The following is a 14,805-nucleotide window of genomic DNA, read 5'->3' as shown; positions in this document are numbered from 1 at the left end:
GTGTGTGTGTGTGTGTGTGTGTGTGTGTGTGTGTCTGTGTGTGTGTGTGTGTGTGTGTGTGTGTGTGTGTGTTTCCTCACAGAACGGGTTGTTAAACATTTACTAGAATACTAATCTCAGTTCAAGTTACTTATCTACCGAAGCAGATGAAAACCTCTTCCCTGACTACCTAGAGGGAGTGAAGACTAGATACCATACCGCATGTGAAAGTTCTTTATACGTGTTTAAGTACTATACAAGGAACAATTCACATTATTATTAGGAAAATTTAAAGCATCGTTTTTCTTTTGGTCCAAGATTTCTGCAAAGCTTTAAAAGCCTTGCAGCCTCTTTGAAATAAAGGAGTCACTCTGAAAGAAAGTTGCTTTATGGGGGCTGGACTTGAGGGCAACTAGCAACATCAACAGCAATGTTGGATACATTTCATCTGCCTCTGATATTTTTCTTATTTATTTTCATGGTCTTTTATCTTAAGCCACAAAATGTATCACTTAGAATTGTTATTTCTACTTGTACCCAAATCGAATCCATTATGGTGTCCCAGTACACACACAGCTGAGAACAGGGAGCTTTGAGTGCAATTAAAAATGAAAGAAAAGAAAGCACAACCTTGAAACATCATGGGAAAATGAGGTAAGAAGAATATAATTACAAAAATTGAAATCTGGCTGAGATGACAAGTTCAAAAGCCCAACTACTCCCAAATATGCCCTTAGATCTTGAATAATTAAAAGTGGCCGTGACTCATCTCATCGGTGATGGAGCTGACTCAGAAGAAGCACGGTCTTTTGTTGAGTGCTGCTCACTTTTGTTACCACTTGATGGCCTTGGCAGACTGAAGGAAGATTGGACCAAGTCAGCACTGCTTGGTTTTCACCACTTGCTCAGATTAAAGCATGTAAAGATGTCTCATCCCAGTCCTGGAACTGAAGCTTACTCCGATAAAAATAAGAGGAGGAAAAAGGGATCTAATTCTGATCAGGACATTTTTTCTCATTACTTTATAACTTTGGTTTGTAAGGTACAAACTAGTGGTTCTCCACCAAAGTAGCTCATTGGAATAAATGGAATTAAAATATACTCTGGTGGCACAGTGGTTAAGTGTTTGGCCGCTAACTAAAAGGTCGGCAGTTCAAATCCACCAGCCACTCCTTGGAAACCCTATGGGACAGTTCTACTCTGTCCTGTAGGGTTGCTATGAGTCAGAATCGACTCTACAGCAATGGTTGTTTTTTTTTTTTTTGGTTTAGAGCCAACCTGCTGAGATTCGCATTTGGCTTGTTTGAGGTACAACCTGGGTGGTTCAAAGGGTTTGCACTCAACTGCTAACGTAAAGGTTGGTGGTTCAAACCCATCCAGTGGCACTGCAGAAGAAAGGACTGGTGATCTGCTTCCATAAAGATCACAACCAAGAAAACCCTATGGAGCAGTTCTACTCTGTAACACCTGGGGTTGCCACAAGTCAGAATCGACTCAGTAGCAACAGGTTTGGTGGGTTTTGGTTTTTCAGGTGATTTCACTACCTGGATTTAGAATGTTTTCCTGTAGAAGCTACTTTTCTGGGGATTAAACTCATTAAAGACAAGTCAGAGGTCAAATCTGTAATGTGACTAGCTTGCCAAGGATTCAGGCTACTTTTTCCCATTTTTGTACAAAACTATAATTCTTATTTAAAAGTAACATTAAAACGTAAATAAATACTATTATAAAATTAGTATTTTGAAGATACACCCAAACCGAATGCACTGCCATCGAATCAATTCTGACTCATAGCGACCCTACAGGACAGAGTATAACTGCGATGAGTCGGAATCAACTCGACAGCAATGGGTTTGGTTTGGTTTTTACAGGGTGTCCAAGTCTGTAAGTCTTCACCTAAGCCTCCTGCCACATCTTTCTGCCGGGGAGCAGCTGGAGGTTCCAAACCTCAGGCCTTTCTGTTAGCAGCCGAGCACTTTAACCACTGTGCCACCAGGGCTCCCATTTTGAAGTTAAGAACATCACTATAACCTATCTTCTCCCACAAGTGTTTAAAAAATGACAATCATCATTTGGAATAATAAATATCTTTACTCTGAGACTAAGCCTGGAATGCTTCTTTCTAATCTCTCAGGTCCTATCTTGAACCCAAACCTTCCTAGAACTTTAGTCTCCAGGTTGGAATTAAAACCCCTCAAAGTGTTCCCAGGCTTGATGGCACCTTTCTTCTGTCCCAAGATTGATGGTTCCTTTACCCTGCTACGACTGCTAGAAGTATTTGAAGACATGGCTTAAGGTTATTTTTGTTGCACAATTGTTATAAGTCCTTACTATCTGATACTGTAAGTTCTCTTTACCAGGAAGCCGAAAAATAACCCTATTACAAATACCTAAGTTACATCCACACTCCAGCTTGAAACAGACGGTTGCTTTCACTGACATTCATTCATTCCACAGCAATTACAGAGCACCTGCTGTATGACATATATACATATCCAAAGGTTTCCCTGCCTTTGTATGATAATCATATACATGTATAAATAGTTTGATGTATTTGAAATCATTTATATCATTTATATCATGATTTCTGACCCTCACAGCAGTCCTATGAGCTTATTAAGAGTTGGAGGTTATGTTACTTACTTTAAATCATATTTCAGGTGATACTAGGGGCAGATTAACCAGTAAGCAAGCTACGCATGGGCTTACACTTAGCAAGATACATACGGGCTCAGAGATGTGGTGAAACATACATTAACCAAAGATGTGGTGAAACCCATGTGAAATTGTGCACTACAGATTAGTAAGTAAGCACAAGTAAGCCCGTGTGTACCTTGCTTATTGGCTAATCCACCCCTGTGTGATACACAGTGGTTGTGCTAAGAGATAATCTAGGGGATCGTCTGGGCATCCTCCCCAGTAATCTTCATTGGTGCTCCCTAAGGCACTTCAATAAACAAGCTCTCCTGGTGAATGGAGTCCACCGAGACACCAGTGACCTTTCTATGCAAACACCACTTTTAAGAGAAGTCCCTAGTCTTCCCTTCTACAAGATTGCCATGCTGATGCTCTTTCTATGTGGAAATCCTGGAGCCTCCCTTTATGACGCAGTGCTATTTGTATGGAATAAGGTGACTTCATTTCTGAGTGAGCCCCCCCTTGTTTTTACTGCGGTGAATCAGAAGTTGTAAAACCACCTTCCTGAGGCCATGGAATTAAGTTCCACTTAGTTGTTAAGGGTTTTATAGGTAACCCTGAATATCTTTGAAGTAGACTTAAAGCTGAGTAGGTTTGGGAAAACATATCTTAGGATATCAGTCTGTCTTTTTTCTTTCTTCTTATAAAATTGTAGACATGAAGGAATTATACAAAGAAAATAAAAATAGGCTTTGGGAGATCTTTCCAGTACGATGTTCTCTTTCATTTTGCATGGCTGAACCCAACCCACTGCTGTTGAGGTGATAGCGACCCTACAGGACAGAGGACAACTGCCCCACAGAGTTTCTAAGGAGCACCTGGTGGACTCAAACTGTGGACCTTTTGGGTACCTTTTGGTTAGCAGCAGTAGCTTGTAACCCCTACGCCTCCAGGGTTTCCAAGTCCTACTTATCCTTCAGGAATATGAAACAAAAGAGATGGAGAAGAAAAGAATAAACCTCAGTAATTTGGAAGATAATATTTTGACCATATGCTGAAAGGCTAAAGATAGAACTATACACAGCTATTGTACTCTATTATTTTCCTCACAGGAGTGTGTGTGAGCAATTCTGAGATACTTTATGCACATACCAGGATTGGGCAAATAAGTGAATATACTGTAGGTAATGAGAGCCAGTTTTCTCACCGTCAAAGAAAGAAGTTAAAAATAAGGAAAAAGGGAAAGCTCAAATGAACCCTGTGGTATTTGACTGAAATTGGGGTTATCAGTATAAAGTCATGGTATTTATTTATGTACACAGAGTTTGGTACAGAAGTAAATATAGAAGTGTGTGTGTAAATATATGTATTTCCTAGCCCTGTCTAATGATAACATCTAGAAGCTAGAGCTCATTGATTTAAGGTATGGATCAAGGAAAATATAAGATAAGGCTGGAATATCTTGAGCTGTTAGGAAGGGCTAAAAAAGATGGTGGTGGCATGTTGAAAAGATACAGGAACCAATTTGAATGAGCTCCCAATAGCAATTTCCAGGACAACTGGAGTAACAAAATAAGTAATTATAATATAGCTTATAGCCTGTAGAATAAAATAAATGAGTCCATATTTATATAAATAAATTAATAAATGGAGAAGATAAGCTTTTCCTTACAGTAGAATTCCAAAAATAAATATAGAAGGAATGGAATAAATAGAAAATCACCACTAATCAAACACCACAAGATGTTGCAGAAATAATCAACGAATGCTGACATTGGTGGGTGCAAGTATGGTGAGAAACAGTATCTGCATAGCTTCAAAATGTCTCTCACAAGATGCTTATAAATTACAAAGGGAAAAATAGCAGCTTTAGATGGAGAAATCTGGCAGATACCACCTTCACCAAACGAGTAAAATGTACATCACCATCATAGGATAGATCAACATCATGTACCTCTTGATATGATGTACTAGGAAGGGCAAACATCACTTCTGTGGTATTCTTACCAAAAATGGATAACCTCAATCTAATCATTAGAAAACTTAAGACAATCATAAACTGAAGGATATTCTAAAAACAAAACAAAGCTGGCCAGTAGCCTTCAAAAGTGTCAAGTCATGCCAGACAAAGACAGGAACTGTTACAGATTGGAGGAGACATGAAGGAGCCCTGGTGGAGCAGTGGTTAAGTGCTCAAGTCGGCAGTTCAAACGCACTAGCTGCTCCATGGAGAAAAGACCTGGCAATCCACTCCCATAAAGATGACAGCCTTGGAAACCCTATGAGGCAGTTCTACCCTGTCCGATAGGGTCGCTATGAGTCAGATTCAACTGGACAGCACACAACAGCGAAAGGAGACATGACAACAAATGCAGCGTGCAACCCTGGATCAGAATCTCAGACCAGAAGACATTAGCAGGGTAACTGGTGAAATTTAAATAAGGTCTGTAGATTAGTTTTTAATTTCCTAATAATGGCATTGTTGTTATATGTTAACATCAGTGGAAGTTGGAAGGAGGATATATTGGGAACGCTGTGTACTATGTTTGCAACTGTTTTCTAAGTCTAAAATTAATTCAAAATAAAAAGTTAAAAAATATGTAGTGAGTCACTTGAGTGACTTTTTTCCCCCCGATCACTTGAGTTCCAGAAGAGAGAATCACTCAACAGGAGGTTGCAGAAGGGATTCAAGCCGTAGCAGGTGGCTGCAGTATATAGCCTTTAAGGCCCCTCTGTGAGACCCTGGGTGGCACAGAAGGTTAACATGCTTCGCTACTAACCAAAAGATTGGAGGTCTGAGTCCACCCAGAGATGCCTCCAAAGAAAGCCCTGGCAATCTAGGTCCAAAAAATCAGCAACTGAAAACCCTATGGAGCATAGTTCTACTCTGACACACATGGGGTCACGATGAATTGGAATCAACTCCAGGGCAACGAGTTTGGTTTTTGGTTTGGAAGGTCCCTTTAAGCCCTGAGATTTGTTTGAGAATGCTAATGGAAACCTCAGCCTAAGAGGTGAATTATAGGATTTCACCCAAGCTTTGATCCAGTGCTTATCCCCGTGAGTTTGTAAAATGTAAATTTAGCTCAGTTCAGTTCACTGCGACAAATGGTGCACTCTCTGAGAACCACACAACTGTATCGTGAGATATTCTAGTTAGTTCACAACAAAATTCTCTTAGCTTCAGCTTCTAAAACTTTAACCTGAGAATGAATTTACATTCACGGATGCATTTTCAGCCACACTCCAAAGAGCTGTTCTAAACTATACCGGTAATCACGCAAGGAGTTTGAACACTTTAAATCAGGTGAAAATTATACTGTTCACTGGAAAAAAAGCAAATTCCACATTACATGCTAATGATCCCATTTTTGTCAAAAATAAAAATACATACACATTGGAAAGAGCCTAAAGTTTGATAAAGAGTAGTTAACTTTGGATGCCTTTTCTTTGCTTATGAAAAATTTCTAAATTTTCTATAATAGTTATTTACTACTTTTAGAATTATAAAAACAATAAAGGTTAGAACTGTTTGTAGAAAGCAGTGTAACAATTTTCAGCTCTCTGAACGGTGATTTATGAACGAACCACCCAAACTAGATGGATGTACCCAGAAATAAAAAAATTTACATTCCAATCTTCCAAAGGAAACAGCTACCTGGCCCACCGACTGGAAGAGATCCATATTTATGCCTGTTTCAATAAAGAAGGTGATCCAACCGAATGCAGAAATTGTTAAACAATATCATTAATATCAAACGCAGGTAAAATTTTGCTGAAGATCATTCAAAACCGGCTGCAGCAAGTATATTGACAGGGAACTGGCAGAAATTCAAGCCGGATTCAGAAGGGGACGTGGAACCAGGGATATCGTTGCTGATGTCAGATGGATCCTGGCTGAAAGCAGAGAATACCAGAAAGATGTTTACCTGTGTTTTATTGACTATGCAAAGGCATTCAACTGTGTGGATCATAACAAATTATGGATAACATTGCGAAGAATAGGAATTCCAGAACATTTAATTGTGCTCATGAGGAACCTGTACACAGATCAAGAGGCAGTTGTTCAGACAGAACAAGGGGATACTGTGTGGTTTAAAGTCAAGAAAGGTATTCGTCAGGGTTGTATCCTTTCAATCAGATTATTCAATCTGTATGCTCAGCAAATAATCTGAGAAGCTGAACGATATGAAGAAGAACGGGGCATCAAGATTGGAGGAAGACTCCTTAACAACCTGCGATATGCAGATGACACAGCCTTGCTTGCTGAAAGCAAAGAGGACTTGAAGCACTTACTGATGAAGATCAAAGACCACAGCCTTCAGTATGGATTACACCTCAACATAAAGAAAACAAAAGTCCTCACAACTGGACCAATAAGCAACATCATGATAAACAGAGAAAAGATCGAAGTTGTTAAGAATTTCATTTTACTTGGATCCATAGTCAACACTCATGGAAGCAGCAGTTAAGAAATCAAAGGATGCATTGCATTGGGCAAATCTGCTGCAAAAGACCTTTTTAAAGTGTTAAAAAGCCAAGATGTTACCTTGAAGACTAAGGTGTGCCTTACCCAAGCCACAGTACTTTCAGTCACTTCATATGCATGTGAAAGCTGGACAATGAATAAGGAAGACTGAAGAAGAATTGATGCGTTTGAATTATGGTGTTGGCAAAGAATATTGACTATACCATGGACTGCCAAAAGAACAAACAAATCTGTCTTGGAAGAAGTACAGCCAGAATGCTCCTTAGAAGCAAGGTTGGCGAGACTACATCTCACATACTTTGGACATGTTATCAGGAGGGGCCAGTCCCTGGAGAAGGACATCATGCTTGGTAAAGTAGAGGGTCAGTGGAAAAGAAGAAGACCCTCAATGAGATGGATTGACACCGTGGCTGAAACAGTGGGCTCAAGCATAACAACGATCGTGAGGATGGCGCAGGACTGGGCAGTGGTTCGTTCTGTTGTACGTAGGATCACTATGAGTCAGAACTGACTTGAGGGCACCTAACAACAACAACAGGTGGAATCACCCGGGAGCTTGTTAGAAATGCAGAATTTTGGACCCCACCTGGGAACTATTCAGTCACAATATGCATTTTAACAAGATTACTGTTTGATTTGTACGCACATTAAAAATCGAGAACTCTAAAGGACCCAAAATAGTCTAGCTGATCTTTTGTCTCTGTAGTTTTCTATGAAAATTATTTAAAGAAATAATAATATTTTTAAAAGATCATAGAAACAAATGCTGCCACTGAACACTCTTAGCAAACAACACAATGTAACTTTGATTGGTAAATCTGTTTTTAAATAGTTAAAACATTTTCCTTTAAATGAAATGAAATGTCCTTTATTCTCAGGAAATGAGTTCTTGTAGACTTCATCCATCCCTTGAGCTAAGTGGTTTGTATAGCAGATTCAAACACAATCACTTCCCTCTGCTTTGTCTTTCATTTGAAAGGGGTTGTTTCAGAATCTGTTTTTCTGTATTCTACTGGCATAGAAAAAAACTCATAAAGACCAAACCCATTGCTATCAAGTCGATTCCGACTCATAGCAACTCTATGGGACAGAGTAGAACTACCTCATAGGGTTTCCAAGCAGCAGCTGGTGGATTCAAACTGCCAACCCTTTGGATAGCAGCTGAGTGCTTAACTGCTGCACCACCAGGGCTCCTGGCATAGAGGAGGGCATTTTCCCCTTTCAGATACTATGATGATAGGATTGTAAATGGGTTTAAGGAGCATAATTATGGTATATCTTTGTTTCTGATTTACGATAATACATGAGTGGTTTCCAAAACTTTACGATAAGACATTAAGAGAGAGAGAAGGAATCCATGGGTAATTGGATGAGCTTAGTATTAAAAAAGAAAAACTTACAAGCCACTAAATTATTATAAGTTCAATTTTTTTTCATAGATGACAGAACTTTTGGGTTCTGGAAAAGTATCATTTCACTTCAGAAACGAAGTCATACCGTGGCTGCCACATTAAACCTCTGTAACTGAAGAACTCTGTTAGTTCTGGCTGTCCCCTCCGAATATTTCGGTGGTGGACCACTTAGGATTCTACCTACTAGAGGTCCAAAATGAGGTGACTGCATGGTCAGATTTAACACTGAACTTCAGTCTTACTAACATTCTCAACTCTGATAAATTTCATTGGGTCACATTTAAACTTACTGAAGTCATTCATTCTCCTTTATTGTATACTGTCACTCATACTAGGATCTTTCAACAAGAGAACTCATTTGCCAGTCTAAGCTCTAATAAAATGAGCTCTTGTAAAAATAAGATCTAATAAAAAGTTCAACAATGTGTATTGTAAAAATAAAATAGAGCTTACTAAATATATTTGAAATCAAACCTCCCCTCCTCCCTTTTTTTAATGTCTAGGAACAAAGAACATGCATTATTCAGTAAAGTACCATTAGCTACAAGCTGATAAGTTGGGCCTGAATATTTGAAAGCAAAAAACATAGAAAATCAAAAGAGAAAGTGTTTTCAAAGAGCAACTGCAGTGTCTATGACAGTTACTGTAAAATTTGTGGGTTAACATTGCTTTAAGGGCAAAGAAGGCACTTGGAAGAAAGGATGAAAATAAAAATGCTTTCTAAATCATGATCTGCTCTTAAGAAGTGTGCGCTACTGAAGACTGGGGTAGGAGTTCAAACCTGTCTCTGGTCATAGGAAGAGTCCTCATCAGCTTTTCAGCCCTAAGTGTATTTTTGTTACAATGTTATACTTAAAGACTATAGGCACTTTTATTGAGGAAAAGGCTATACCAATATCATCCCATGGTTTAAGGATTTCTTACGTCGCCTTTACAATTTATGATAGCATTTCATTTAATTTCAGTTAAATTCAGTGCCTGGAAATGCGATTTTTTTTTTCTTTCCTGAATCCTGTAGTCCCTGTTTTCCCCTCATCAGTTTTTTCACAGCCACCTTTTCATGAACTATTTGCTCATCATAGAAGTCTCAGAATATTAATACTCAATAAGCAAATCTCTGTAGTTGGAAGATATCTGGATGGATCAAAGGTTTGTATTTTTCATATATTATTGTATTATTTGATTTAAAGAGGTTTGGGGTAGGTAGTGCTTCTTCGTTCTCACAGGACAATATACTTTGTATTAACACTGTCTGATTTCTCCACATGTCAACTGTCACACTTGCCAAACGGTAACCAGGACTTTAAATGAGGGCTGTATTTCCCAATGCTTTGACAAAATAAATGCGAAAATGGAGTCAAATGAAGTCCTGTGTGTGAAAAAAAGCAAGTCCTAGACTAGGTGCAGCATGACAACATCTTTAGAAAGCTCAAAGTAAGCAAAACTAAACACATATTTTTCAAAGTGCATGTATTTGTGATAAAATAATAAAACACGAGCATGAGCAATATTCAGTGTATCTGGAGCCCCTAAAGGGTAAGCATGAGGAAGGGATAGGGCAGTGGCACATAGGGTAGTTGCAGGTTATTGGAACACACACACACACACACAAACACAAATGCTTTATCATGGATATTATTTGATTTTTAAGTAGAAGAAAACCAGGAGGTTTATATCGTTTGGGAACAAACTGATGATGAAATTGTAGGGATTCCCCTCTTAGCTGGGGTACCATATTGTTCTAAAAGTACTGAGTACTGGGGTCCTTTGAACTCCACTTACTGCTGCACTATTCAATTTATGGCAAATAGTGACATTTTTCTGAAATTCCTAATAATAAACTAATATGCACAATTATTATTTCTAATAATATATTTTGCCTGCTCGGGTTTACTATTCAACTTTTTAAATGGTGCTATCAGGATGAGACTAGTGGCTTTAATTTAATCAGAGAGAGTAAATGAAGTCTGAGATTATTCTTCTCATATTCATAGTTGGTGTTATATGTTCATGCTTTCGATCAATAAATGCATTGTTCCTAGGAGAATATTTCTAGAATTATGTTTTTGATTTCAGAGACCAAGTACAAGTGAACTCTGGTTTTCATTACATCATGTAGCAAGAAGCTCTGTCTTACTAGTAAATCAATAGTTTGCAAAGCAAGGGCATCTTTAATTATCAGATATGAGAGTCTGGAGGAAAGAACAATCTCATATCAGTGCCACACTGCAGTTTCAATAACATAAGAAGGATCCCTCATCACTCTAGGCAGGCTAGAATCTAGAAGAGAATGAGATAAGATTCAGGTGCAAATTCTTTCAGCTTTGTAAAACTTACAAAACCGTTCCCCCATTCTCAAAGGGATGAGCATGTAGCAGGCCTTGGGAAGCCTCATCAAGCTGACTATACTTTGGAATAGATCTTTGTTTCCCTGCTGGGCAGTGGAGGGACCAGTACTAGCAAGGATGGCAGGCAGGCTAGCTGGTATAATTGCAGCAAGGCTATCCTTCTTGCTGCTGGTTGTATAAATATTTGCCTTTACTTAAAAGAGGAACCTCTCTTGGGGACCTGTGGGATACTTTTTGGACAGGGAAGGGGAAATAAAACCTAAAAGTTAACTATTTGGAAACATAAGTTCTAAGCGTCTCTGATTTTAAGCAGATTACTTGAGGTTAAAATAGAATTCCCTACCCCTCTCAAAGATACTGTTTAACTCTGCCAATTCTAAAATGTGTACATTTTGAATGGAAATGTATAATTAATTTTTAAAAAGCCCTTCCAAAGACACTTTGAAATAAAATTTAGCATCCTGGAAGTTAATTGAGGGAAGTGTGTGTAACATGGGACTTGATTGAATGAAATAAGCAACAGATCATTATTTTATGCCTATCATATTTGGTCTCATTTTAATTTCACAGGAAGAACAACTTTACTGTACCTGACGAGGGGTTCTTTCTGACTTACTCCTACACCACTCCCAGTCTGAAAGGTCTGGTTTCTGATTCTCCTCATGAGAAAGTCTTCTTTCTGGCCCTTCCAAAAAGGCAGTGTCTTCATAGTTAATGCCACCTCTTGTTTGGTCAGAAAACAGTGGGTCGACGCCCTTGTCTTTGTCAGAACAGTGTTTCACATCCGTGATATCAGTATTCGTGCACTTGTTGATTCCTTTCAAGGTGGAGCTGTCCACAGAGGGCGTGGTGCTGATTTCCACTTTGAGGGCATTGAAGACGTTGCGGATGTCTCTCCGGGAGTCCTTTGTAGTTTCACACTCACAGTGTACCGGATTGTGATAGGATATAAAATTCTCATCATCCTCATAGTAATCTTCATGTGCTATTTTATAAATTCCATAACTTCGTTGGAATGATAGATTGAATTCAAAGCTTCTTTTGGCTGAGTGAAAACAAAACAAAACAAAAATTCCATGGTTGGTAAGATACACGTAAACAACAGTGGAAAATACACAGTGAATACAAGTAGGAAAGTGCATTCAACCTGATTACCGTGAATTAAAAATAGCCTTCACTTACTTCTTGTCAATTATGCGAAGCAATTATGGCCCACAAAAGCAAGTCATCCCATTACTCCGAATTTTTCTAATTTGCACAATGAGGGGGTTGGAATACATACAATCCCAAGGAGCCTTTCAGTGTTTAAAGTAGTTTTATCGAACTTAAATATTTAAACCATAAATAAGGAGACTCTCAAATATCTTCAATTTTAGTACTTTTTTCAGTCTACCTATTATTCTGAACTTTTTTTTTTTTAATTTTGGGGTAAAATATATCGTTTATAAATTTTAGTTTGCTAGAAATAAATTTATGAATCACTTTAATGTTATGCTGAGAACACCACCAACAGATATAATTGCTTTAAACATTTTGATGCATACTATCCCTAACCTTTATATGCTTATAAGTGCATACATTAAGAAATTATGCTGTAATACAGTTTTTAAACTTTTTAAAATAATGCCTACATTCAGATACTAATTAATTTAGAATATATTGATAAAAAATGTGAATGGATTTATATTTCTGTGAACTGAAACACTTTATGACATGTCTGTAAAGCTGATTAATGACAGATGAATTTAGCCAGGAGTGCTTAAAACTTTTTATGATTAAATCAGGTGAAATATGATGGTATCCTAAATATAATACTGTTAATTGGTGGATTTGGTACAAAGTCTTATTAGAATAACAAATGAGGCTGTGACAGAAAGTGATTTTCTTGTGTGTGTGAATGTCACTAAATCCTACATAATTTTGAAATATTAAGAATGAAGTTATATCATGGTGCTAGGGTAAGTGTAATTTAATGTTTTGGTTTTCATCTTTCAAGACATGGCTCATTTCAGACAGATTCTCTACCTTGATAGCTCTGTGTTTTATAACCAGACATTTAGCTATCCTTGGTGGATAAAATTATGAAAACTTACATAGTTTCTATGGGAAAAATAGGTAAATTTTGATTCTTTTTACAGTAACCTTAATGCCTTTCACATGCTGATTCTATTACTGAAATGTTCCCAGAACTGGAGATTTACAAACCAATTCTGCTGCCTGAAAAATATAATTTGAAGTATTCATTGTTGTTTGACTCAGCATACAAACAAGAAGAATTTCTATTCAAAGAGAATGGAAAAATAGAAACAGATATGTTCATTTTTATACACTGTTTCATTTATATTTCTACTTACTTTTTCTAGTAATATAGCCCATTAAAATTAAATTAGGATTTTTAACTTACTTTAACAGCATGAAAGGTGGAAGAAATAATGTTTTAATTATTGACTGATTTCTCCTTTCTCCAAAAAAAAGATATGAAGTGACATATTGTCAATTCAGGGTCAGTAAAAATAACTTAAATGAAATCCCAATTCTGTGATATGAAATTTGAAAAAATAACAACATGCTATAACTAATATCACTGAATGGTACATGTGGAGAATGTTGCAAAAGCAAACAATTTGTTACGTCTATGTTTACCACAATACAAATAATTGACGTCTATAGCTATATATTTTATTAGCTGTATATTATAACTATGAAATATGTAAAGGAAAATTGAGTCAGATTTTTGAAGGAATGTGCAGAATGTGAATGAGAATTTCCCTCCACATCATGAGGAGGAAGAGGCAGTCTGAGATAGGCTGTGAGAAGACAGGGGAGTTGTGACAGACAGCACTGGGAGACAGACCATCCTCGAGCCAGATACTGCCCACAGATCACCTCATTTAACACACTGACAGCTCCACACAGTAACAAGTCTATTGGTCCTATTTTAGAGATGAGAAGAGTGAGGCTGTAGAGGAAACTACCTAAGATTATCTCTCTGGTAAACAGATTTGAGTTTAAAGCTAACTGAATCCAGAATTATAGTTATTAACCACTATGTAAAACTGCTTTATTGCTAACCAGACCCATGGGAGAAATGTGTCAATAGAAGCAGAATGGCTTGAATGTGCTGTTGTTAAGACTCAGGAGGTACATGAATTATGAAGTGTAACCAAGGAAAACATTCCCTGTTAGTGAGTTACCTTAACTCTAAAGGTAGATTCTGACCGAGGTTACTAGGAGAGGCAATAGCTTACAACAGTATTGGAGTTACAGCTGACCATCTGTAAGCTCCTTGAGGGCAAAGACCATGTCTTCCTCTTCTTCTTCCTTCTTCTTTTATGAAACAAGGGTGGAAAAACTCAAATGTCTGTAGGGGCCAGTCAGGTAATGTTGATATTGCCAGTGGCATCCAATGACAACAACAACAGGTCTAAACAGTGACAATGGGCAGAGCTTCCCCTCTACCTAAAGCAGGCGTCTCTACTGCAGCCAATTGTTACCTTGAGGGACTTGTGTTGTCAGCTATTCATATTTTTCCAGACAGCCCAGAAGTGTTGGATTTTGATGTAAAATCTGATCTTAAGATCTTGGCACAAAATTAAAATTGGGTAAAAATAACTGTGAGGGTGATAAAACCACATCTTTGAGCCAGTTTCAGCTCACAGGCCATGAGGTGGTAACTTGTGTTCTTTATTGAACTTGTGGTACACTGCCAGACACATAATGACCACTCCTGTAATAAATCTTTGTTGAGTGAGTGAGTGAATGAATGAGTGAATGAAACAAGCCATAGGAAGCATGGCTGGTGTGACAGGGATGGATTTTGACAGGATGGCCTCAACTCAATGACTCTGGCTGAATGGACTGATTTCAAGAGAAATTATACTTAAAAAAATTGATTTATTTAAAGGAGGACAGCCTTAAAGGCGTTAGAGTTCCTGCCTCC

The 14,805-nt window shown here is 37.9% G+C and overlaps 1 protein-coding gene across 1 annotated transcript in view; it reads right to left on the bottom strand.

Annotated features, from left to right (window-relative positions):
- GPR149 (G protein-coupled receptor 149) overlaps positions 1-14,805 on the bottom strand; it is a 63,351-nt gene that overhangs the window by 43,171 nt on the left and 5,375 nt on the right. Inside the window, exon 3 of the mRNA XM_023733874.1 lies at positions 11,456-11,910. Within this exon, the coding sequence (XP_023589642.1) occupies positions 11,456-11,910 (455 nt within the window). The remainder of the gene's footprint in view (positions 1-11,455; positions 11,911-14,805) is intronic.

This window comes from Trichechus manatus, unplaced genomic scaffold (genome assembly GCF_000243295.1).
Source record: "Trichechus manatus latirostris isolate Lorelei unplaced genomic scaffold, TriManLat1.0 scaffold00062, whole genome shotgun sequence".
NCBI lineage: Eukaryota > Metazoa > Chordata > Mammalia > Sirenia > Trichechidae > Trichechus > Trichechus manatus.
The sequence above is the reverse complement of the archived record's forward strand: the minus strand, read 5'-3'. Positions and strand labels throughout refer to the sequence as shown.